The sequence below is a fragment of the Xiphophorus hellerii genome, chromosome 10 (assembly GCF_003331165.1).
Source record: "Xiphophorus hellerii strain 12219 chromosome 10, Xiphophorus_hellerii-4.1, whole genome shotgun sequence".
NCBI lineage: Eukaryota > Metazoa > Chordata > Actinopteri > Cyprinodontiformes > Poeciliidae > Xiphophorus > Xiphophorus hellerii.
In genome coordinates this window covers 9,845,628-9,867,860 of record NC_045681.1, presented here as the reverse complement: position 1 = coordinate 9,867,860, position 22,233 = coordinate 9,845,628, and the positions used below count along the sequence as shown (strand labels likewise).

General features: G+C 38.0%; 1 protein-coding gene and 1 long non-coding RNA gene across 2 annotated transcripts; one reads left to right on the top strand and one right to left on the bottom strand.

Moving 5' to 3' along the window:
- The first annotated feature begins 1,450 nt into the window (after window positions 1-1,450).
- Window positions 1,451-20,314, top strand: glud1b (glutamate dehydrogenase 1b). The gene is made up of 13 exons (XM_032574674.1): window positions 1,451-2,011; window positions 8,785-8,865; window positions 9,031-9,086; window positions 9,487-9,550; window positions 11,712-11,806; window positions 12,558-12,737; window positions 14,928-15,065; window positions 15,159-15,296; window positions 15,373-15,453; window positions 16,399-16,522; window positions 18,287-18,378; window positions 18,601-18,663; window positions 19,436-20,314. The coding sequence occupies exons 1-13, from the start codon at window positions 1,615-1,617 to the stop codon at window positions 19,553-19,555; spliced, it is 1,629 nt and encodes a 542-aa protein (XP_032430565.1). The 5' UTR covers window positions 1,451-1,614; the 3' UTR covers window positions 19,556-20,314.
- On the bottom strand, window positions 16,985-18,272 carry LOC116727314 (uncharacterized). Its single transcript, XR_004340783.1, has 3 exons — window positions 17,730-18,272; window positions 17,247-17,328; window positions 16,985-17,047 (listed from the first exon to the last, which is right to left on the bottom strand). It is a non-coding gene; the product is annotated as an uncharacterized LOC116727314 (long non-coding RNA).
- Window positions 20,315-22,233: the final 1,919 nt, after the last annotated feature.

Sequence of the window (22,233 nt, the reverse complement as noted above, 5' to 3'; positions counted from 1 at the left end):
ACATGCTTGATGGAGCAAAAGCCTTTCAGACTCTGAGCTCAAAGCAAGATGCCAGAGAACACCAAACATTTTTAAAAAAATATTAGACAATTAATTTAGTTTCACATAATTATCACGGTAGAAGCCACTTGTTGAAATATATTTGTCCTATTTGATGTTTGTTGTCAATGACATACTCACAGACGAACGAGGTAATTAGTCCAAGTTTGTCGTTTATTGAACGTTCAGAAACTACAGCGGCTGTAACGCGCCACAGCAAAGGTACACAAAGATAAAACAACGTGAACAGGTGATCGACTCAAAACCACTCATACCTTTTTACTCTCCGTCTCTCTTTGTCATTTAAGCACACCTGTTTGCGTGGCAACTGCAAGCCGAGCAGAGATTACGTTAAAAACATAACATTCAGCCCCTTACGATATTAGGTTTTCAGGCTTGATATTTATTTTGCGATTAATAAGCGCTCTCATGAACACAGAGGTGGTTGATTAGCTAATGTTAAACTTCTGTTCTGCCAGTCAGTCAGTCTTTGAGTCCCTTTTTATTATTTTGGTAATGGAACGAAAGGTACAGAATTGCGCAACACCTAGTTGAAACAATAATTATTGAGATTATTATTTTTGGGGGGGTGGGTCATTAATTTAAATACGTTTTTTATTCTTTAATAAAGTGACAAACGTTTTGGATCTTGGTGAATATTTTGATAAGCGAGTCAGAGGAGGACGTGGTGGTCTCACCGTCCTGGCGTCGTTCAGTTTGTCACCTACTGCCCAGATGGACCCAAAATCTTCCGCGATCGACGTATTGAGCACCCCTGTTCTAGCATAACACGAACAGTTCAGAAACAATATGAAATGAGGGGGCGGAGGGGGCTATTTCTGAACTGATTACGTCGTGTTTGACTTAATCAAACACAAGTAAGTCTTTGATTAAGTGCTAGAACTGATTAGTTCTAGAGAAACTAATCAGTGACTGCTGATTAATGGGTGCACCCAGTGATTTTTTTTTTTACAGCAGACAGCCGCTCCCCTCTCTTGCAGGTACTGAGTATCCCCGCTAAATCAGGTACGCAGTACCTGACCGTACCCCTGGTCTTATATAAACAAAAACTGTTTTGATTTGATTGATAAAATAATATCTAAGTACACAACTGTTATCTTAAAGTTAATTTTATGTGGCCGTCTAGAATAGTTACTGCAGGCAGGATTTGACCCGCGGACCTTAAGTTTGACACCCGTGTAATAAGTAATGAAATTTTGTTTTGTTTCGGATTTTTTTGTTTTGTTCACTCATTAAAAAAAGAGTTCCCCCCCTGGTAAATTTGATGTAGGTGATTGGGGCATTTATGAGTCTTTTAAATCGGGAGCGCGCGCTGTCAGTGGACGCGTGCGCGCGCTCCGCGTGCGTCTGTCTCGCGGTGCCAGCTCTCTGGCTCGCGCTGCCTTTTAAAGCAAACTCTCACAGTATGCTATTTCCCACTCGGCCAGACGAAGGGACACGGTGCGGAGCTGCTGTGTCTTTCATCCAACCCCTCCTCTTCCTGCCGTCACCCCCATCGTCCTCGTTTAGTTTAAGTATTTAGCAGTTTGTTTACACAGTTAGCTTGTTTCAGTCATGTATCGCTATTTCGGAGAGCTGTTGAGCCGCTCTGCGGGAAGTGCCCTGGCCTCGGGATGCGTTGACTCCGCTCTCCCGGTGTCGTCCTCGCTGATGCGGGTCCGCCGTTATGCCGACGCGGCCGAGCAGCCCGACGACCCGAACTTCTTCAAGATGGTCGAAGGGTTCTTTGACCGCGGTGCCACTATCGTTGAGGACAAGTTGGTGGAGGACCTGAAGACCAGGGAGAGCTCCGAGCAGAAAAGACACCGTGTTCGCGGCATTCTGCGCATCATCAAGCCGTGCAATCACGTCCTGAGCGTGTCGTTTCCGATCAAGAGGGATAACGGAGAGTGGGAGGTGGTGGAGGGGTACCGCGCCCAGCACAGCCAGCACAGGACACCATGCAAAGGAGGTAAGAACCGAGTCAGAACCCGCTCTTCTGGCGCTGTTGACGGCTAGCTTTAGCAGGCTATGTAGCATTAGTTAGCAGTGACGTTAGCTTTTTCAACAAACTTCATCACAATCCAGCAGGTGTTTATAGTGCTTCACAAATTCACATATTTAATTTATTTTAAGTGAACACAGCAGTAGCTTTTAGAAGAATTAGCAGTGTTTTCTCTCTAGTGACATAGTTTACAGTGACCTTTCTGTTTATATGTAGCTGCAACAAACTGTGAATGAGTTTGTACTTTAACTTTTATTCTAAACATATTTGAACATGTAGATAACAAGTTGTAGGATCTGTTTGAAAGAGCATTAAACACATTTCAGGTGATACCAAGATCATCTAAGTAGATTAAACATTGTTGCCACATTTATATATTTGACATTCTTGGGTAATTTATACACTTAGCTTAATATTAAAATTAAAAGCTGTGTCCCACAGCAGAATCATTAAAAACTAGCATAATGTTGTCTACATTTATTTACATGTTGCCATGACAATTGTAGCCAGAGGTAAGTAGAGTAGCCAAAAATTATACTGATGTAAAAGTAGCAGTACTTCAACAGTAACTATTTTATCTGAACATCTTATTTAATTTGTGAAAATTGTCATCAGACAAACAAAAATATAACATAATGTGCAACTTCTATAATTTTTTAGATTAAAATAAAAAAAGGAAAAACAAATTAGATCATTACAAAGTAAGAAATTCAAATAGAATAAATTTTTTGCTACATGACGATTCAAACTTTATTTTTAGAGGAGATTTCATACAGTCAGTTGAGAAGTCATGACTTACAATAGGTAAAATATATCTTGGAGGAACAATGCAAATTATTTCCAGTGACAATCTATCATTTACTGTATATTCACTTGACCTTCAAATGGCGCAACAGGGTGAACAGAATGATAGAATAACCATGTTTATAAACATGTATAAGAAATCTCACTGTAAGATGTGTATCTGGTGGATATTTGACTAAATCAAGGAACTTTATGTGGGTAGAGTATCCAGGAAGTGCACTCAATTAAAGTCTGTCTTTGAAATAATATTACTTGGAGTTAAAAAAAAAGAAAGAAAGTATGTTGCTGTAAAACTACTTATGTACAGTTGGTGGAATAAATATTAATAATGTTATTAATAATTACCTTTTTTGAGCCAAAAAGTTGATTTTGCTAGAATTGAACAGTGAGAATCTCAACCGTTGGCGTCAATACATAAGAAAATTATATATTTTGGGGGGGGATTAATTGTTGCTTTCATTTAGACTTTTACTACATTTTTAGCATGTCAGATTCCAGTTTTTCAGGTTGAAAAAGCATTTGCTCTCATGTCAGATCAGGTCATACATTAATTTCTACTCCGGGATAAATCAGACATTCCTAATGTCAATTAATGACGTTCCTCAGATCAAAATTTGACTTTTAGGCTATGTCTGCAACACAAAGTAAATAAAACAAATGACACAGTGAAATCTGGGCATGTTGTAATTCAAACAATGGGGATTTTTAAAACTTCCACCCACTTCAGCAAATAAGAAGCTGGTCGTGAATGAATTGTTGTCATAAATCCAGCAACTGGAACAAAAACGTGAGCTGCAGAAACACAGGTGGTAACATATTTATTCATAATGTCTTCCAAATAACACATATTAAGCCTCTTTTTTTCATGAATGCAAATACACTGTCCTCCTGGTAAAATGTCTTCCAAATACTAACTTCACCATGCAGCAGAATTGCACTACCAAAGCCCTCTTTTACATTGCAACTTTATTTGAAGCTGATTTTTAGTAAGCACATTAAGGGGACAAAATCTCTTCCTGAATCCTTTCAGTCAAATACATGTTAAGGTTGTGAGCAGTCATGAGTTACATGCATTAAAGTATAATGAGATTTTAAAAACTTGCTTTCAAAATTGCTAAAAATTTTCCATCATAATGGCTTCAAAGCCTTTTAACAAAATGCCAGCATCTCTGGAGTTTTGTCCTGCTGCATGGAGCATAAAGTAATGCTGCTCTGCCGGCTTAAAGAGTGCTCACATATTTGCATTTCTGACAAGAAAGACAAAATTGGCTGTCTGGAAAATGTTCCAGTTGCAAAAACACAGTGAGTCATGCTGTGGAAACTAAAGCACCACCCTTTTTAAGCTAACGCTGTTTGAAAATACAGTTGGCAAAGTGCAAGCAGCCCTTGTGTTTAGCTGCAGGCTTGAAGCAGGAACAGATAGCCTGATATCAACTTGTTGTATCACTATGCTTTAATATAATACACTGAAAGCACTGGAAAGTTGTGTAAACTAAATGTAGGTGTTTCTATATTCTTGCTTCAAGTATCCTGGATTATTGTACCAGTATGTTTTGTTGCGAACACCAGTTTACAGTGTTGCATATTTTATGCTGGCCCATGATTTCACTCATCAGGCACATCATTGTGACTGATGAGTCATGTGTTAACATGTTAACACATGACTCACTGTGAAGTACTGCTAGTGATCAAAGTGGCTCTGTTTGTGTACGTTTTGCCTCATGGATGCTTCGTGGTTTGAATTTTGAGTTTCAAAGCAGCAGTAATTTGAGCTGGGCTAATTGAAAAAAAAGAGACGTGACGTATGGGGAGGAGGGTGGGTGTTTATATAGGCGCCCCTATTTGTCAGCAGAGTTGCTGGAGGGGAGGCAGGGAAAAGAGACACACCTTTGTGTTTGTCGGTCTTTCAGAGTAGAAGTTTCATTGCTGGGGAGAGAACCTAAAGCGTTGTAATTTTCTAGATTTACTCTAAAAAGCATTAGTATCAAAACTGTTTTAAATTGCCATTTAACCATTAATGCCACAAGGCAGAGATCTAATATTTTTTTCTACTAAATGACTGAGTAGTAATGGGCGATTCTTTTGAATAGTTACCACTTTGATTGTCTGTCTGTGTCACAAAGTAGTCTATAAAAATCAGTGGTGTTAGAATAAATCTGTCTGTATCTTGAAAACCTACAGTGAGCTGGTCGTGATCCTGGTTTACATTAAAAGACACCTGTTTTAAAGCAAAATATGTGGTTTTCTGTATCCCATGTGCCAGAAAGTTAACAGTTAATGGTTGCAGAGGCAGGTCGAACCAATCCCCAGAAGTTTTAACTTTCCTTTCTCTCCGATTTGTTAGAGATATGTAGAGAATTTGGCTACTGACTGATTGGCCAGGAACTCAGATGTGTAATCTTGATCAGTGGAAATACCATACTGGGTGTCACCTGGCCACACTGACACTATTTAGCATTGGGGGACCCGAAGTTAGACATGTTCAGCATCAGTGAGATGTATAAAAATGAAGCTTGAGGAAATATAAAAATGTGATGATCTCATGTTGACACATTTCTGTGATTTATTCAGGCTGTTTCTCATAGAATGAGTATTTACAGGAAAGATAATAACTATATTTATTGAGGAATTTTGATTTAAAAACTTGGTTTACCATTTTTGATAACCAAAAAGTGTTCAAAAATAAAGTTGAAGGAACTATGGAGCTGTAAGAATAAATCCTAAACTGTTTTTTCTACAACAAGTTGACATTTCTGGGGTTCATTCAGGCTTAGTGAACAACAGAAAATCTGGACAGTGTAGAAAATTTCCTTTGTATTTCTTTTGAACCATCAAAGCCTACTTTCTGTAGTAATACTTAATTGCTAATACAAAACGCTAAAGCTAGCTTTGTAATAAATTAGTATTTGTTTTAAATCTCTAAGATTTACAAAATGACCTAAAACTTGAGAAGTTTGGTGTCAGATAATTACTTTTTTTCTTTTTAAAGAACATTGGTTCCTGCCATTACTAAACCACTACTACTGGAAATAAATCCTGTACTTTATGTAGGACTGCATCGTCTAAACCACAGGTGTCAAACTCCAGTCCTCAAGGGCCGGTGTCCTGCAGTTTTTAGATGTGCCACAGGTACAAAACACTGGAATGAAATGGCTTAATTACCTCCTCCTTGTGCGGATAAGTTCTTCAGAGCCTTGCTAATGACCTAATTATTCTATTCAGGTGTGGTGCAGCAGAGGCAAATCTAAAAGTTGCAGGACAGCGGCCCTTGAGGACTGGAGTTTGACACCGCTGGTCTAAACAAATAATTTTTCTTTACTCCCCTGAAGTAGCCGACAGGTTATTGTTTCTGGTTTGCTCAACTATCAAATTGGGACGCAATAGCATGACTTTCAGGCCAGATCTGTTGATAATAAGAACATAAGCAGCAGTTGTTATCTTTCATATGGTTTAATGATTGATGCATTGTGCAGACCCTTGGCTAAGTTCAGAGCAAACTACAAAGTGCAGAGGTTGTTTTTGCACTTCAGTGCAGGTGTATGCATGCAGTCAGCCGCCCCTTTAAGATCCAAGGTGACTGACGGATGTCAAACTGGACAAAGCTGCTTTTTACCAGACCTGCAAGGATATGGGTGGTGCATGTTCAGTTTTACATGGGCTGGAAAATAATCATCAGTCAATAAGTCTGTGCGATGTTTTATATTGTTTGCTCATGAGCAGTGGGTTTATTCTAGTTTGCTGAAAAAAACATAGAACATAAATCTAGATGTGCATCAAAGATCAGGATTGGATCAGCAGGTCGGTCCTGCAAAAGCTGAATTAGATTTCTGACCAATAAATGCTACAAAGCTAGTTTATTCCAAAAAACTTGGGGATATATGTTCTTGTAAAATATTTTTTCTCCTGTTTTCTTCACTATTTAGAAGAAGACAAATTCAAAAAGAGCCAGAAAATCCTGATAAGTTCCTCTCGACTTCCAATTTAATCAAAGTTGGTTTTGAAGAAGTGTTGCCCTTTTAAAATAAGTTATTGTATCAGCATTTTAGCTTTATCTGGGTACATTATACCTTGATAAATAAAATATCCTTTCATGCTTATTGTGCCACAACTATGAGGAACACCTAAAGTTATAGACAATATAAAAAGAAAGACCTTCAACCTTTCAACAAGGATTTAATAAAAAAACAACCCAAAGAACAGAATCAATGTGAAATGACACCAAAAATTCAAAAACAATCCTCTGAAACCTAAACTTTAATGTATCCAAGATTAGATTATTTTTTCATAATCATTGATGGGAGAAATATAAAATTGATAATGTAATAATAATTTAATAACTACATTTGGTAAAAGTGATGTTGCATGAATATGACGAAAGTGAAGCAGTAGTGATAAAAAAAACACATGAAGTAACACTACATACAGAAATTGTTTAATTAAAAAATACTGCATTAATCCCAGAGGAAAACTAAATGTTGTAACTCATAGAGAAGTGAATTTGTTTTATGTGTGTTTGAAGTTCTTATTTTCTCTTCTTGTTCTCTGTTTGTGAGTTTTGGTTTCTGCGTCGAATCTCCGTCTGGAGAACCAAATACTGGAAGATAATCTGACTTGGTTAGATTTTGACCTCTTTGATGAGGTTGCAATATTTCAATTGCTTTCATTTATGAAGGATCTCCTGTTGCAATCTGTGTTGCATCATACCTGAAGAAGCCTCTGACTGAAGACAGTCTGTTGTATGACACTCATGAAGAGTGTCATGCTTGTCTATAGTTTTCTTTTTTTTAAAATTTTTATGAAGAATCCTTCTTTGCACAATAATCTGTAGATAAAATGTTGGAGTCAACACATAAATATGCTGAGCTGTGAGAGTCTTAACTATAAAAATTAATTTAATGAAAGTACTGAAGCATTAAATTATGATACGAGATATTTTAACAGCCAGATTCTGTTCTTTATTTTAGAAGAATGTGTTTTCAGATCTGTTTTAGTTTCTGTTGCTATGGTGGGCTGCATGTTGGGTGGATAAACGGATGGTTGGATGTGTGGGAACCATGTTTTTTTGTGTGTTTTTTTTCTTCTTCTACTACTATTTAATTTGATCAGCAAGCTCTAAATTGTCCTCTGGCTTGAATCTGATCTGCTGATCTTTGGATGAATGGAAAAGAAGAAAGGAGAGCTGCAGCTGCTGCGCTTTGAGAGATGGCGCTTTGTTTTTGATCCTTTTCATTCTTATGCTTATGATTTTAAACTGTTTTCCAGTAATGACACACAAGGAAAGAGAGAGCAACACATAAATATGTAATTACTTGAAGCCTTTTCTGGTTCTGACCACACATAATCAACTCTTTTAAGCTTGACAAAACGACGCGCTGTCTCATGTTCATGCAGGACGTCCTTGGATTTCGCTCTGGTTGTGCTATTTCTGTAGCTGCTGTTAAATTACACTCACACAGGCAATGTGCCAGTAAGATGGAGTAGTTCGAAACATCCACCCTGGTTCTTATGATCTCATTACAGGGCACGTGTTGCCATAGTAACAGTAGTAAACGCCAGACAACAGGAAGCGACGACTGTAGCTTGAGGGATGGGCTCGGAACGGAGGGCAGTGATTGGTTCCCTCAATCTCCACCCGTGCAGCAAAGTACACCCAAGTGTCGACTGATTTCTGACCCCTATCTGGTGTTGTGTAATCATTAGCAGCGTAGGGTCCTGTATTCTGCCTTCATAGCTTCCTATCAAATCTGTTTGACCCCTTTTTTAATGAAAGTTTCAGAAAAAAAAAACATTTTCTTGTTTTAGAGCTTTGAAACAGTTTCTTCTCATTAAGCACAAGAACTGATATTGGTCTTTTCTACCGGTGGTTTGTGTTATCAGGTTTTCTTTTTATGGTGGCTCTTTCTGTAACTTTCTCCTTGTTACTGTGTTTTCTCCAGGTATCCGTTACAGCACCGACGTGTCTGTGGACGAGGTGAAAGCCTTGGCCTCTCTGATGACCTACAAGTGCGCTGTCGTTGGTAAGAGTTCAAGTTTAACCTCTGCCGACCATCACCTAAAGCTCCATACATTGCATATGTTTCATCACTGCATTTTTATATCATTGGTTGTATTAATTATGCTGCTCTGTACATAGTTGCTCTGCTCTGTTTCTTGCTCTTTACAAACTTTCTTTGGTTTTCCAGATGTGCCATTTGGAGGTGCCAAAGCTGGAGTAAAGATCAACACCAGGAACTATTCTGTAAGGCAGCTAAGACTTCATTTTCTTATGTGTAGGGAAATAAGTGTTTAAATGGCAAGTTTTACAACTTTTTGTATGCAACTCTGTTAAGGTTGTGACTCATAAAGGATGAAGTAATTTCAATGTAGTTGAGAAATTTGTCAAAGAAAAAATGGAAAAAGGAGTGAAGGGCATAAAATTTTCAAATATGTGGCGCAAACTTGCCAAAGAGTTATGATGTTACATTAGAAACATGAAACTCAAAGTGTAACACAAAGTCAATCCAAGACAAAAGTGAAAATCTTCATCAGGTGAAGACTCAAATATTTGTCTTAAAGCAGTGTCTTGGTGACCTAAAGCACTGATGGTACTGCAGTTTGTTTGCTTGCTTGAAACGATGTTAATGCAACATTTTGTGCAGGATAATGAGCTGGAGAAGATAACCAGGAGGTTCACCATTGAACTGGCCAAAAAGGGTTTTATTGGTAAGTTTCTGAAACCTTTTGCTTTGGGATAAGGCTTACTGGGTTCAAATCTTAGTGTGAAGGATGTGAATGATATTTCCATTTTCTTCTCTCTCTCTGCTTATTCAGGATAAAGTCTAAGTTTCTAAATTTTTGTTTAATTTAATGAAAACCTCAATTAGATTTTCAGAATATTTACAGAAGCTCATTCTTACAGATTTTGGGTAAAGAAGCGTGAGCCTGCTGAAAAGGCTGCCTAGTAAATGCACCTCTTTTTGCATGAGTTACTGAATCAGTGTGTCGTGGCTTTGAGGAGACGCATCTCTGTCTCTGCTGCGTCATTGAGTCTGGTGTCTCGTCTTTCTTTTGACTCCATAGATTCTCTGTTGGGGTTTATATCAGGTCCATTTGCTGGTCCATCAAGCACATTAACCCAGTCATAAAAGTGCTGTCAAAAGGATGTTAAATCCTGCTGAGAAATAAAACCATCATCTCCACCTGAAAGGAGGATCTTTGTGCTCTGAGCTGCAGTTCAGTTCAGATGTTTTGCATCTTCTTTCATCCATTTAACTTTCCAATAATCAGTCCCTCCAGGAAGTTGTGATTGTAACTATTATTGCAAATTCACTCATCATTTGCCAATTTTCCATGGACATAGGCCTGTCATAATAACATATTTTGCTGGATGATAAATTGTTCCTCTAATTATTGCAACAATCGATGATTTGCATAGAGACCATTTACAAGTAATATTTTGATACAAGTTCACTCTCTGATAAACTTTAATTTTTTTAAAGAACACTTTAGCTGGATTATATTTTAAATATCCATAATAAAACACAACTAAAGAAACAAATAAAACAGAAATAAAAACCTCTTGCACTCAAAACCATCAGTAAAGTGGATTATTATGTCTCTATGAACCAAAACATATTAACCAGAAAGGAAATTATTGAACTCATTTTAATTTATCACATGATTCATTTATTAATTTCTTATTGCAACAGGCTTACGTGGATTTGCTATTTTCACCAGTCATCGCAACTCTACAGCAAATCTGACTATTCAACGCAATGTTTCCTTCCCCTCTGACCAATCACTGAATTTTGACCAATCCACTTCTGATTTAACTTCCTACGTTTCTTGAAAGCCGAACCTGTAAGATTAAAGCATGTGTTGCTCAACGGTAACATTTGCCTGGTTACGTGCTGCACATTTAACCAATCAAGTGTATCATATTAAGTTACTTAACAAGATCATTACCTATTTTACATTCCTTGGTAGTTAATTAATTGCAGAAATAAACCCAATCCTGTTTCATTTCAGTGCAGACATTGTGCTCATTGTTGCTTTTTACATATTTAAAGTAAATCTTTGTCACGATAGAAAGAGCAAAGAGTCAGGGAAGAGACATTAGACCAGAGGTCAGCAGCAGGAGGATGATGCAGGGGCTTTTCAGGTAAAGAGGGATTATAACTTGCTGAGAAAAAGAGAAGAAAAGGAAAAGTTATGTGGAGCAATTTTAACTTTTCTGTAAGACCGAAAATAAAGCTAAAAAAAGTCACAACTTGGACTGCAACTTTTTGAAAAAGGTGCTTAAAATCAGTAATTTTAGGCCACAACAATCATAAAAAAACATTGCAACACCCTGGAGAGACTGAATAATATTTAACTTTTTAAATAAAATTACTAAAATGAATCGAGTTTTCATTGATGATCACATTTAATGAGGTGGACCAAGTAAATAAATTTACTTGATCAAAGTGGAGAAAATCACAAACCTGTGAGACGGAGATTCAAACAAACGTGAAAAACAAATCAAAAGGAAAGAATTGGTAAGAAGAAAAGCATGCATACGTTTTTCTTCTTCTTAAATGTCCTTAGCTTCAACATATACAAACAAATCCGGTGCGCTGGTTCATTCTGGTGATTGCTTCTACGCAGCTTCACTGAATACAGGCAAATATTTGCTGTGTTCAGTTCAAACACATTAGAGCGTTTTGTTCTTGGTTATTTGTCTGCATCCAGTTTGAAATGTGATCATTTTCACTGTGCAGTTTAAAGCATACAGGCCATCTTTTCTCCACTCCGCCGTCACTCTGTGAGTCGGAGTTTTCCTGCACCACTTACTGAAACTCCACTTCTCCCTCCCTTCCTTCCTTCCTTCCTCTCCGTTCGCCAGGACCTGGCATCGATGTCCCAGCGCCAGACATGAGCACCGGAGAGAGGGAAATGTCCTGGATCGCCGACACTTACGCCAACACCATCGCACACACCGTGAGTTCTCAAACATGCACAACCGATTTGGATGGCGAGTGTGGTGGAAGCCTTTTAAAAATAGGCTAAATTAAAAACAAGAAATGAGTCACATGTAAACCACGAGCGCTAATTTCCTGCCCCTCCCTTCCCAGCTCACCAAAGACACATTCCTCCTCTTTTTATTTGCTCCTTATAGCAGCTTCTGAAACCGAATCCAGAGCTGGCTGAAAGGAGGTTACTACACTTTTCCCTCTCTAACATTTCAATTTGCAAAATTTACACCTTTTATAGCATGGAGAGTTTATAGAAATCACTCACTCTTTTTATTAATATGTCAAAAATAATTGTAAATAGTAATAAGCAAGCTAAATATTTTAAACTTTGAATTATGACAAACTGTTTAACCTTCCTCTCCTTTAAGCCAATGCACTCCTGTCCCCTTTGGTCCAGTTTCCCCTGACTGAGTTTGTAAAGGTGACAGATTCCTGGGCAGGGTAGCTGAGAGCAGAGGATTGTGGGTAGCTTGTACTGACGTTTGTTGAGCTTTATGCTTTCTGCACAGATGGCAGTGCATTAAATTGAACAGCAGTCTCAGTATGCAAAGCATGCAGCACCCAAGTCAGAGCCGATCCCCAAACAGCAGAAAAAATCCTAAAAACTGCACAGTTTCCACCATTCATTCCAACTTCTGTAACATTTGGTCCATATCTGTGCTGTGTTTGTACATAAAAAGGAAATGTAATCGGATCCTCCTTGCATGTGTTCTTAGGACATCAACGCTCATGCATGTGTGACAGGAAAACCCATCAGTCAGGGAGGAATCCACGGCCGCATCTCTGCCACCGGCCGTGGAGTTTTCCACGGGATCGAGAACTTCATCAACGAGGCGTCCTACATGAGCATGGTGGGCCTCACGCCGGGCTTCCAGGACAAAACCTTCGTCATCCAGGTACGCTGAGGCTCACCGTTTAGGGTTTTTATTTTTGTAAGTTAGTGTGGGCGACATGGATTTATAGTTTTATTCTGATGTTTTGTGGTACTGGTGAGATAACTATAAACATTATGATCTAACACAAAAGCATATTTGTAGGTAACTGTACAGAATGAAGGAATAACATTTTGTCATATAGGAAGTTGAAATAAAATTCATAGGCCTGCCACAGGGTTCGTTGAAATCTATGAACATGCTTGAATTTCAATTTGGTGTTTTCAAGGTTTTGAAAGGGCTTGATATTCAAACTGCACAGTTTTGTAATAACATGAAATGTAATGATATTTAAAATTTCCCTAAAGCACATTGAACTTTCTGGTTAAACGAATGCCTCGGCAGGGCAGTGGATCGCTGAAAACCACAGTCAGAAGTTTCCTTTCTCTGTTCATGGAAAACGATGACTCAGTAAGAGAGGAATGAGTAAACGGAAGGAAGAGCCTCCCTCTACAGCTTTCTGCAGCTCAATTTGAGTTAGAAATCTGTTCTTTGGTTGAAAAGTCATCAAGTTTAAAGTGTGTTCAGTAAACTCACCCCTCTGTCTGAAACACACGCCGTTGTATCGAGTGTGTAAGGAGAAGTTTCTGCAGATGCAAACAGTGAAAGCTTTCTCCGTGAATCTCACTTTTATTCGTCTAATGAGGGTTTCTGGCACACAGACCCGCTAAACATCAACACATGGGTAGAAAACCCCTCAGCAGTGGCCTCTGCTGTTTTCCCAGAATGCCTTCTATAATTATCGGCTCTCTAGACAACAATGCAACACGATACGCCGCCCTGATGCATTTCACTCAGTAAAATGTCTGCTGGGTGGCTGCAGCTTTACTTTATCCACATAGACTTCTGGGTTCACTCAAATATCAGTTATCTGGTTGATAGATTCTACAGTTTTTACACTTTTATTTTTACAACATCAGTGAAAAAGAATGACGTTTGCAGAGAGGCTGTTTCAGTGACGAATAACGGAGAGGAAGCTCCTGAGAGTGAAGTCGTGGAGACAACAGCTGAATCCTGATGTGGATTTTTTAAAAACCTAATCCTCTTGTTTGTGTCTGAGGATTACTTCACTCTTAGATTAGTTTTCCTAGAGATTTAACATGAGAATTAATCGAGCAGATCTCTTGTACTGTGTTTTGGATTTCAGCAAATAAAACATTTATTTTCTTATTTAAAAAAGGAATTGAACTGTTTATTTGCTTCTTTCAATATATTTCCAATATAGCATGAAAAGATTTAGTTGGTTAAATGAAAAAATCTGCAGAATGTGCTAATTTCTTTATTCGATTAATCAATTAATGGTCAGAATAATTGATTGCTAAAATAATCGTTGGTTGCAGCCTTAGTGTTATTGCAGCGTTGCTGTGAGTCGGTGCATTCTGGCATCACTGAGGCTTTACGGAGGCGCAGGTTGCTTTGCTAAGGCATTCATCGGCGTTACTGGGTGTGGCGTCTCTCCTCTTCCTCTTGACTATTCGCCATATTGGTACCTTTGGCAGTGTGGGAATGTGCCAAGTGCTGCAGGAAAATGAGATCAGCATTTCTGTAAAGGAAGCATGAAGTCCTCTAAACCTTCCTCAGTGGTTACATAACTGATCCAAAGCTGAGAAAACGTAACATCTGGCTGTACAGCAGAGAGGCTGGATGGACAACAAATGCCTCATTCTGTTCCTAACAAAAGAAAAAGAGCACAAAAGATTTAATTTTATGAAAACACTTGATTGAAAACTCATAATGAAAATTCATAATGACTGAAATAGATTCTGGACGTTACGAGTCATTTATTATCTGTGGCTCTTTGAATGGAGTTGAGCCGGATGAGTTCTACGTTTGAAAATAAATTAAAAGAAACAACTTTTCACTGATGCACCTTTTTTTATTAAGCTGGTATTGTCAAATGATTTATATTGTAGCTGGAAGGTAAATTTAAAAACGCATTTATAAGTCTCAGCACTTATAAAGAACTGAGTATTAACTGTATTAAGCAGTAGAACAATTTGGAACCAACTTTGGCCACAAGAGGGCACCAAAGTATTTAGTATTTGAATTTAGTTAGGCTGATTCAAGCTTCAATTTGTTTTCTGTTGAAGAGAATTGATTTTTTTTAATGTCATAATTCTATATCCATCAGTTATTAATAACTTTTCTCTACAGGGTTTTGGTAATGTGGGTCTCCACTCCATGAGGTACCTGCACCGGTTCGGTGCCAAGTGTGTGGGCGTTGGTGAGATTGATGGATCCATCTACAACCCAGACGGCATCGACCCAAAGCAGCTGGAGGATTACAAACTGGTACCAGCAGCAACGCCATCTCCTTCCTTTACTTTAGATTGACCTTTTATTGTGAATAAACATTAAAATATATCTGTTCTCCCCTCTTTGCAGCAACATGGCACCATTGTGGGCTTCCCTGGAGCCAAGCCCTACGATGGGAACATCCTGGAGGCGGACTGCCACATCCTGATTCCTGCTGCTGGAGAAAAGCAGCTCACACGCAACAACGCCCGCCGGATCAAGGCGAAGGTAAAACACTCGTTTCCACTAATAGTTGATGTTTTCTTTTGAATTTACATTAAAGATGAACTTTTGTTTCTGTCAGATCATTGCTGAGGGAGCCAATGGACCCACCACCCCAGATGCAGACAAGGTCTTCCTGGAGAACAACGTCATGGTTATTCCTGTGAGCAGACTTGGAATCCACTGATATTTTACTTACATTAAACAAAATTAAATCTGCCTTCATAATTTAATTGGTACACATTTTATCGACAAGTGTCTGTCACATTGTCTCTTTCTGCACTCATTGAAGAAAAGACTTTGGTTACAATTTTTAGTTTTTTTCAGTTAAGATGAATGGCTTTCTTTCTGCGCAGCTAGCACCTTTTTAGTCTGAGGTAATTCACGTTTCATGTTTCCCTGTTCAAATATTTAAACAAATCACAAACCGCTACCTGCATCAGAAATGAATTTACCTGGACTCAGAATGATGGTGATTTAATTGAATTAAAAATTCCCAGAAGGTGTTTTCTTTAGATGGAAAGACAGAAAATTATCTGTCTTTGTGTGGATTGTTACATGTAAATATATGCTGTCAGATTTTCAGTCGTATATTAACCCTGTTAATGTTGAGAGTTGCTGTGAAAGCAAAGCTATTTAGACACAATTTTTTGTACTCTGGATTTTTATTTCTTATTTGTCTTAGAATATGTAGGATATTGAGCCCAAGAAATGTTTTTGTTTTCACTTTCATTATGTTTTACTTATTTAAAATGCATTTAGTTTGTTTTATAACAGCAGATTACTTTTTTCTAGTGTTTATTTTACTTTTAATGCTAACCTTATTTATATATGCATATAAACAGAGACAAACACACGAGGGAGTTACTTACTCATGAAGAAGTGACTTTTTCACTGCATTTTCAATAGTATTTATTAACCTTTAATGCAAAGTGTTTTTATTTAAAGCTCCTGTTTGTAGTTTTAAATAATTTACAGGCAATAATTTCACAGGAAACTTTTTATTGAACAGAAATCAAATAAAATTTGAAGCATATCTTTGGTTGCAGAAGACATTTTGTTCACAACAACGATCAGGACTACATGATGATGATGTTCTTCCTTGCAGGACATGTACCTGAATGCTGGTGGTGTGACTGTGTCGTATTTCGAGTGGCTGAAGAATCTCAATCATGTCAGCTATGGGAGACTGACCTTCAAGTACGAGAGAGACTCAAACTACCACCTTCTCAGTGAGTACAAAACGCTCCGCAATCCTAACATAACCTCCAGAATATGGTTGGGGGGCAGGGAAAAGTTGAGACAAAAATATTAAAGGGTTGACTTATCAGTAGAATATTACATCAAAAGTCATTAGAAGAAGAAGAATGACTAGAAACTGTATACGGTACTTAGCACTGCCGTTGTCATGGTTTGTCAGTTTCACCCTTATTCTGACCAACCATTTTTTTAAACCAGCTCAAAAATTTGTCCCTTTTTGTTTTTTTGCCATGAATCACACATAATCCAGTTGTAGAATATAACATAATGGTGCCTGCTTCTGTTTTCCATGTATAGCAAACATCAGTTGGATCGGAGAAGGCTTCTTGTATAGTGTTGCGCCATTCGTCTACAGACTCAGTGTAAAACATGTATTTGTCTTCTTCTCCTTTACGGAGAGTGACAAACAGCATCTGTGGGTCCTTTTTCATTTGGTTTTTCCGTTCCTTTTTTTCGGACCGTGGTGATTTTCCAATAACCTTGAATCTTTTAGGCATCTACATAAAAAAAAGACAAGAGACTTGTATTATAAGTGAAGTGGTACTTTGGCATACTAAAAATAGTCAGTTTAATTTTCTATGTAACATAGTGTATGATGCATTTGGACTAAGTCATTTCAAACTGTCAGAGATTGCATCTGCGTCTGCTTTTTTTTTTTACTTGATCAGGGCTTCAGATAAAGTTAGCTTTACTTACCTGTTCGGCCATCTTTTACTGTTTATGTTTCAAAGTAATTTGTGGTGAAGAAAAACAGACTAATAGCTGTATCAGTAGTTTCCTGAAAACACAGAGAGAAACTTCAGAATATAACTCAAAAAGCTAGTTACTGCATATGAACAATTTAAATTTGAACCTTTACTGTTGTTGTGGTAAAGGATTACTGTTTGTGTTCTGAAGAGAACAACAGTGGTTACATATTTTGCTGTTGCTTCCCTGGTATGGTGAAAAAGTTTCATATCCTTATTTTTGTTTTTTCTAAATTTTAAGGTTTTTTCAAAGCAAAACTGGTTACTTATTTTGTTTAGTAGTATTATGATTACTTTTTAATGTTTCAATGTTCTGAAAGTTCTTATTTCTTTAAATTATGATTGTCTTGGTTTGGTCTGTACCTGTGTTGTACAGCAAGAACATGTATAATAATGTAATCAAAGATGTAAAAGTAAATGGAAATCCGCTTACCCAGTGCTTGAGGTAGCTCCACAGTGTTGGTGTCTCTTTCAGGCTTTTCCTGCTTATTTATACCTTCTCTGTTTTGCATAGCAGCCAATCATATCGGGTTTAAGTTATGTTTCACTATGTATGATAGAGAAGAATAAAATGTACTTTGTAGAACCAGTTTGTCTTGAACTTCCAGATATAAAATGCAGACGTGTTGCTGGTATATTTTCATACAGAAAACAACGACTTTGTTATAATAAAGAATGCAGCCCTGGGTTGGGTGACCCGATGTTCCACTTTGTGTCACCGTGCCGCATTTTGATTCACATCTGTCATCCCAGAGATAAGATTACCAACATCTGTATTGATTTTTGGTTTCACGGTGAGCAATGTGGGCCAAATGTTTCTACCGTGAAGCATGTGAAGAACTCTTCTGTTTTTTTTCAGGGATAATAAATGCTGCAACTTTGGTCATTTCTACCTTTCAGCCTTTGTAACTGTCTCCTTGTTATGAAAGCATTTTAAAATGCTCTAAAACTAATCCACATCTTTCTTCTTTTCCTGTTGCCTCCCTCCAGTGTCTGTGCAGGAGAGCTTGGAGAGGAAGTTTGGGAAGCAGGGAGGACCCATCCCCATCGTTCCCACCGCCGACTTCCAGGCCAGAATTGCTGTGAGTAACGTCTGCTCTCCTAAGCTAACCTAAGCTAAAGCAACGTAGACATTTTAAAAGATCTGTACCATAAAATACTGTCTCCAGAAAATGGCCACATCGTCACAAGCTAACGAAGTCTAATGTTAACCATTCATTATGATGTTTTAGGTTTAAAAAACTGTTGCATTTGTTTTGTTTCCAAAGTTACATAATTTAGTGTCTAATAATCTTAATTTGCAGGGCGCCTCAGAGAAGGACATTGTTCACTCTGGTCTGGCCTACACCATGGAGCGGTCCGCCCGGGTGAGTTTGGCACCACAGTTACAAAGGCTGAAGTTATGAACGAAAAGCTCAATTTAAAAAACAAAACAGTTTTTAAATGAAACGCTTTGCTGCAGCTTCATAAACCCTTAAAGAATTGCAAGAAGACTTTTAAAAACATCATTTAAGGCAGCATTGAATAGTAAACTGCTGATTAATTTGTTTATTGGACCATACAGGTTTCAGTTTACAATGTTCAGTAAATCCAGTGTGACTTAAAGTTGAAGGAGTAAAGATGGATTCCTTCTTCCTGTATTTGTAGAGTGCTTTCTTGCCTCCTTACATTGTCTGTCTGTGTGTGTGTGTGTGTTTTCCCCAGCTTGCATGTTTTATAGCCTCAACAATATAGAATTTGATTGAACAAATTTATTCTGTTTTATAAATAAACATTTGGGTCATTTTCTTTCAAACCGCTTGCTATATTTCGCCACATTTGAAATTAGTAAAAGCTGATATGAATTGCAGTGAGGGGGGCCACACAAAATCACTCCGAGGGCCACAAGTGGCCCTCAAGCCTCACTTTGGACATCCCTGATTTATGAAGTAAAAATGTGTAGGAATCTACGCATTTTTCTAGCGAGTCCTATCTGCTGTTTCCCAGTACAAGAGAGCAACATTTTCAAATAATTTCTTTTTTTAAAGCTGCTTATTAGTTGGTTTTGCATCAGTTAATCAATAGAAACATTATAATACTGTAGGGGATTCTATTGTTCTTATTTTAAAAATAAATAAGCTGTAACTTCTGACTTTGCAGCAAATCATGCGCACAGCAAGCAAGTACAACCTGGGTCTGGACCTGCGGACGGCCGCCTACGTCAACGCCATTGAGAAGGTCTTCAAGGTCTACAACGAAGCTGGGCTGACCTTCACATAAGCACCAACCTGCACTGTTCCTCCGCTCTCCCTGCTAGTCATCCTTCTCTCCAGCTCCCCTCTGCCTCCTCAGACAGCCTTCTGAACATATCACCGTTTACCGCAGCTACCCACAGACACAACCTCACATTTCCACTGCGATATCTGTGCAGCCGCAGAGGCGCCGCCCTGTTCTCGGAGTTGGAGCAGACATCAGTGTTTGTAAAGAGAGAGAAGACTCTTTCCCTCCCTCTGCAGCCCTGTAGGTGTTTGTATTGTGGCGGCCATGTTCACGGTGCTCCTATCGTAGTAGCTGAATGCATGTGTAACCTTGGTGTTGCAGCCGTTTTTGATGCCTTATTTCAGGAAGAGGTCGCACCTCAAAGGGAGCCGACCTCTTCAGTCTAACGTTAATTATAAGGGATTTAGATTTAACTCCATGTGAATTAGTTGGATTAGTCTTTAATCTTTCTGGTGAAAAGATTAGCGATTCTAAATTTTAAGGATTTGTTTTTTCAAAAGTGTTTTTACTGTCCTCTTCATATTTCTGCTTCCCTTGTTGCTTTAGCTTAACGCAGCTTCTCTAGACGCCGCCGCCGGCCTCTAGGGAGGAGCGGAGGTTTGGCGAGCGCATCGTGATCACCATGTTAGTTCTCATCAGTTTAACCGTCCTATTGCTGCATTGAAACAAGTTTTTTTTTTTTGGAGGAAACTGCTTTTTATTTTTATTGTATTCAATTTTTTTTTTTTTGAAACGACAAATAAAACGTTCTTAAAGTGGCGAGTCTTTAAACTTCTTTATGACACTTTTACAGGAATCAGCTAACGTAGGCTTAACATGTACAAACAATGAGGTTTTCGTGTTGATACTCCGATTTTTATCTAAGGGTGCACCAATAAATCAACCCTGATTTTCTAAATTTTGGGAGATTGATGATCAGCCGATACTTGCATCTGAAGACGATCTTATTGATCGTTGTCTGCTTTTGTTCTGCTGTGAAATATTTTGACTGACAAAGGCACCAGGTTATATCTGCATGTTCACCGTTATTAACCCCTCTGTTGCCAACTCAGGGACTTTCTTGCTATATTTAGCAACATTTCAGGCAAATCAGCAAAAATCGGAATCAGAAGGTCAGACTTTTTAAAGATCTGTAATCGGCGCATCCCCAGTTTTATTACAAAAGTAGGAAAATCCCAAAAGAAAATATCCAAGTCTGGAAAAAATATTTTATATTTATACACTTTTATTCATTTTCCAATTATCAAGATTCAAAAATTTAGATTTTTCTGAGTAAATTGCAAATATAAATCAGATTTTGCATAATCTGTAATTGTAAGATGGTGCAAGAAATGAGTTTCCCTCATCGTAGAATCCATTTTATTGGTTACCATGTCTTAGACACTAAAGTTGACCCAAGGATGTTGCCTTTGACTCTCATTGACAGTTTTAGGCATTGTGTAAGATACTGATTGCACATAAGCTCTCCACACAGCTCCACTTGAAATAATGTGCCTATCCTTTTAAAGGAAACGGTTACCAAAGTTACCAGTTTGCTGCATTTACTGGTAACTTTGCTTTTATTCCTTTACTTTTATTCCTCCATAACAAATAAAGACATCGACACCATTGTTGGATTTCAACAAAACCTTTTTTATTTTCACATTTACGATTTATAAAATCAGCAAATTTGATGTGATGCCAACTTAAACACAGTGCGTGACTCAGGTTAGGTGTGTGTGTGTGTGTGTGTTGTGTTGGTTTGTGTTTCTTTTTCTCTGAAGTGTCTCTGTGCGTTTTTATGGGTGTGCCGCTCTGTAAGGCAACATGCAGTCGTCGGTTTCAGTTGACCTCAAAGTAAAAAAAAAAATTTTTAAAAATGCACACACTCTTCTGGCTGAAGCTCCTCTACTTGAACACACGTACACACACTCTTAAAGCGATGACTGATGGTGTGACGCTCAGCAGCAGGGGAGGGGGCTATCCGACTGGCCGAGACAGCAGAGAGGGAACACATTCAGCGTAGATAACCACACAGAGCTTAGCTAAAAACAAATCGTAAGCCTTCATTCCTCTTCTTTTCATCAAACTGGACTCACTGGTATATCTGGTGTAGGTGAACCCAGAAACTCAACTGGATGTTTCCCGTAATTGCATGCAAAATGGTTTCCCAAAGCTCAACTCGCACGCGAGGGAAAAGATGAATATTTCTGTTTTTCTTTAATTTTTTAGCATTTTCCGTAAAGTACTTTCTGTTGAAATAAGCAAGTCTATGTCTAGAAGTGAGCATCTTTTTCTTCTTCTGCCAAAGGGATTTTAACACCAACCTGAAAATATCCTGACAAAAATGTTATTTGTCTGTAAAGGCGATTAAATCAACACTCATCATGCTAGTAATATAACTTTTTTGTTGTGTTTTAGTTTTGAAATAATATTTTGCAGAAACATTAGAGGACAGATTTAAGCTACAACCTGATTCAGTGATAGTTTTTGTTTTTACTTCCTCTTCTTGTTGCTTTTGATGCATAGAATTTAAATTATTTTGGAAAATGTTTATTTAAAATCCAATTGTTCATCATTGGTACAAATTTTCAAAGTGTTGAATCAAAAGGCAACTGGACTTCTCGTGTTTTTTTTAAGAATTTCTTACCTCTCATTCAAAAGACTTCTTCAGTTCATTGGAAGCAGCTTTTATTGCC

Coding starts and splice junctions, on each gene's coding strand:
- glud1b (XM_032574674.1), top strand. CDS start 1,615: ATGTATCGCTATTTCGGAGAGCTGTTGAGCCGCTCTGCGGGAAGTGCC. Junction 9,551..11,711: donor GGCCAAAAAGGGTTTTATTG/GTAAGTTTCTGA, acceptor TCCGTTCGCCAG/GACCTGGCATCGATGTCCCA. Junction 15,297..15,372: donor CCCGCCGGATCAAGGCGAAG/GTAAAACACTCG, acceptor TGTTTCTGTCAG/ATCATTGCTGAGGGAGCCAA.